The sequence below is a fragment of the Carlito syrichta genome, unplaced genomic scaffold (genome assembly GCF_000164805.1).
Source record: "Carlito syrichta isolate Samal-C Ts95f unplaced genomic scaffold, Tarsius_syrichta-2.0.1 Scaffold146716, whole genome shotgun sequence".
In the NCBI taxonomy this organism is placed as follows: domain Eukaryota; kingdom Metazoa; phylum Chordata; class Mammalia; order Primates; family Tarsiidae; genus Carlito; species Carlito syrichta.
Window position 1 is genome coordinate 80,353 of NW_007090812.1, and position 3,532 is coordinate 83,884.

The 3,532-nt window shown below is 55.1% G+C and overlaps 1 protein-coding gene across 1 annotated transcript; it reads left to right on the forward strand.

Annotated features, from left to right (window-relative positions):
* On the forward strand, positions 1-2,144 carry ZCCHC3 (zinc finger CCHC-type containing 3; the record flags this gene model as incomplete). Its single annotated transcript, XM_008050450.1, has 1 exon — positions 1-2,144. A coding segment is annotated over one exon (678 nt), but the record flags the coding sequence as incomplete, so codon positions are not given.
* Between the last annotated feature and the right edge of the window lie 1,388 nt (positions 2,145-3,532).

Consider the following 3,532-nt stretch of genomic DNA (forward strand, 5'->3'; position numbering starts at 1 on the left):
CCGACCCGGGACTTCGTGGTGGGCGCGCTCATCCTGCGCTCCATCGGCATGGACCCGAGCGACATCTACGCGGTCATCCAGATCCCGGGCAGCCGCGAGTTCGACGTGAGCTTCCGCTCGGCCGAGAAGCTGGCCCTCTTCCTGCGCGTCTACGAGGAGAAGCGCGAGCAGGAGGACTGCTGGGAGAACTTCGTGGTGCTGGGGCGGAGCAAGTCCAGCCTGAAGACGCTCTTCATCCTCTTCCGGAACGAGACGGTGGACGTGGAGGACATTGTGACCTGGCTCAAGCGCCACTGCGACGTGCTGGCCGTGCCGGTGAAAGTGACCGACAGGTTTGGGATCTGGACCGGGGAGTACAAGTGCGAGATCGAGCTGCGCCAGGGGGAGGGCGGGGTCCGGCACCTGCCGGGGGCCTTCTTCCTGGGGGCCGAGAGGGGCTACAGCTGGTACAAGGGGCAGCCCAAGACGTGCTTTAAGTGTGGTTCCCGGACCCATATGAGCGGCAGCTGCACGCAGGACCGGTGCTTCAGGTGCGGGGAGGAAGGGCACCTGAGCCCCTACTGCCGCAAGGGTATCGTGTGCAACCTCTGTGGCAAGCGGGGACACGCCTTTGCCCAGTGCCCCAAAGCCGTTCACAATTCCGTGGCAGCTCAGCTAACCGGCGTGGCCGGCCACTGAACACCCGCCCGCCTGCCAGGGTAAACACACAGCCAGCTTACCCCTCTTAAGTGCCAAAACTTTTTTTTAAACCCTTTTTTATCGTTTTTGAAGGAGATCTTTTTAAAAACCGACGAGAGACATCTCTCGATGCCTTCCTAAGCCGAGTTTCCTCCATTTCCGCCTGTTGGGAGTCGGTGACTCCGTCATCAGAACCGATTATCAAGAACTGTAGCGTGCCGACGTGCCACCCCTCCCCTCCCTTTTTTTTTTTTTTTTTTTTAATTTTCGTTTTTGTACTGGGTTGTTGTTTTTTTCCCCCTTGTACTTTTGACCACCCCTTCCCCTACCTTGTGTTCTCCCTGGATTTTTACCCTCTGGGCTGCCCTGCTCATCTAGCCCTGGCCCTGGGTTCCAGGCAACACGTGGCAGGCACTCCCTCAGTATGTGTTGACTGTGGCTTCTGTCAGAGTGTCTACCTTTTGCAGCCCTCCCCCTCCCCCTTTTAATTTGCTGCTTCTAATCTCTGTGGTCTTTGAATTTGTGAAACCAGTGTTGTTAGAAGTGTATATAATTTGAGTCAATAAGCTCTGAATGGTGGCCAAGGGCCTCTCTTGTGGCATAGACATGCATGGACCTTGTGACAGCGCTTTTGGTGGCTCAGAAGCCACTTTTCATAGAATCATGGAATCTAGAATGTTCCTGCCGGAAGGGACCCAGGAGTGGGTGTAAACTAACCCTGTGGTTTTCCAGCAGATGAAACAGGCCCGGGTTAAAATGCCCGGGTCAAGATCACACTGCTGTCTGGTGCCAGAGCTAGCCTATGGGAGAGTTCCCTGACCCCACGCCCGGTGCTCATTCCACTACCTCTCACACTTCACAACAATTTCCTCAACACTTGAGGGCCAGGAAGTCTGATCTCTCCAGAATGATGAACCCAGCGGATTGCTGAGGAATCATCTGGGGGAGCAGAAAAGACGGTTTAGCAGGGGCTTCTGAATACTTGGAAGATAGGGAAGGGACCATGAACAAACTCTGGGGTGCACTCGGTACTCCCTGGGGTACCACATCCGGATTCAGGTGTGTCGGGTCCCTTGGAGGCCTTACCCTTCCATTTACCGCCATCTGTGAGAAACGGGAGTACCCCTGAGTAAAGAAACCTACCAAAGGTTTACATTTGCACCTTAGCCTCAGTAGCTAGGAACTTAGAGAAGCAGCTAGCTGGAGCTCTTCTGCAGCCTCCTGACTCACAGGAGGAAGGTGGTTTTAACCAGGAATTATGAGTGAGTTAATTCTAAAATGTGCTTGGGAAACAGGCCAAGCGAGAGGTTATGGGTCAACTAAGTGTTATCAAGTTAAAGTAGAAAAGACAGTCACTGCTTTTGTCTTTCCTTTGCTATACGTTTTGCTATTTCCTTGTGGTTTAGAATGTAAAACAATTGTTAAAAGTTTTGTTCTGAATAAATATTTATCTTTTGTATTGCTAACCTGGTGCACTATTTCCTTTCAAAGTGCTAGATGCACAATTTGCTCAGGTCTTATTTCAGTTTACACTTCCCTAACGTCATTTGTTTACCCTGCAAATACATTTCCCACCCCTGCAGGCAACACTTAGCACCTACTCTGTGGTGCCAGGCCCGCTCGCTCGTTGTTACCTAAACTCGGTGCCTTACAGTCACTTAGCACCCTGTTAACCCTGAGTTTTTATGACTCAAGGACGTCACTAAAAAAAAAAAAAAAAAAAAAAATCGAGTTTCAAATCCTAACCCAGCTCCAGGGCATCCGAATCACGAGAGGGACTGAAACATGTTTAAGTAATCGTCCCCAAGCAGCTCTGATGGACAGCCAGGTTTGAGACTATGGTTCTGAGTGGTAAAAGACGAGTGAGCCGGGAAAGCAGGTGGTGGGACGCCAGCTTCCTCACCTGACGGTTACTGTCAATGCCGTAAACGGCATGCGGAGTATTCTTGGGCTTTAGGAGAATGCCGTGCCTTCCAGTTACAAGGGAGGAAAAGAGAAGTGGAGGGTCCAGGAGACTTCCAGAGAGCTCACCCACTCCCGGCTAGCCCCACCAGAGACTGGGCCTGCGGGCAGAATAGGGTCAAGGTCTCTGGACTGAGTCCAGCGCCCTGCAGACTCCAGGACTTTGCAGTCTGAGGTGCAAAGGTGATCAGATCCTAGGAGTAGAGTTCCCAGTGTATAGACTCCGACACTTGCGGAGTGGCCCGGAGTGCGGGCCGGGTGGGCCCTCTCGAGCCGGCCCAGCCCGTCTCCTTGTCTTAGCAGCCAGCCCCACCCCATCCCTCTTTCCTTTCTCTGCTGGCGGTTTCCCTCCCTCACTGAGCAGCAGGCCAGAGGCCAGGAGAAAGCCTGCATTCACCACCTCCCCCCCCTCCCTCCCGGCTGGCGCGGGGCCAGGGAGCCTCGGTGGAAGGAGCCTTCTCGGCCCGCGCCCCTCCCCCGCTCTCCTGGAGGGAGCGGAGGAAGAGACTTGGCCCGCCCATCCCCCACAGGATCCGCTCTCCGGCCTCGCCCGGCGGTCGGGGGGCTGGAGCAGAACCAGCCTCCCCGGCTTCCTTTCCTGAGCAGGCGGCCCCCACGCTGCAGTTCTTCGCTGTTTATGGGCTGCTGGGAGGTGTGCGGAGATCCCCGGACTGAGGCTGGCTGGCCCGAGGACACGGATTCGTTGAGCCCGAGCAAAGCCACTGCTCAGGCGGCCTTGAACGAGAACGTGCACTGGCCGCGGGAGACCCCTGAGTAACTCGCGGGCATGAGCTGAGTAAGAACCAGGCGAAGAGGGAAGAGATACCAAGCAGCAGAGAGCTGGAGGCTGGCGAGCACGGGCGTGTTCAGCTGGCTGAGAGTCACAGGGAAA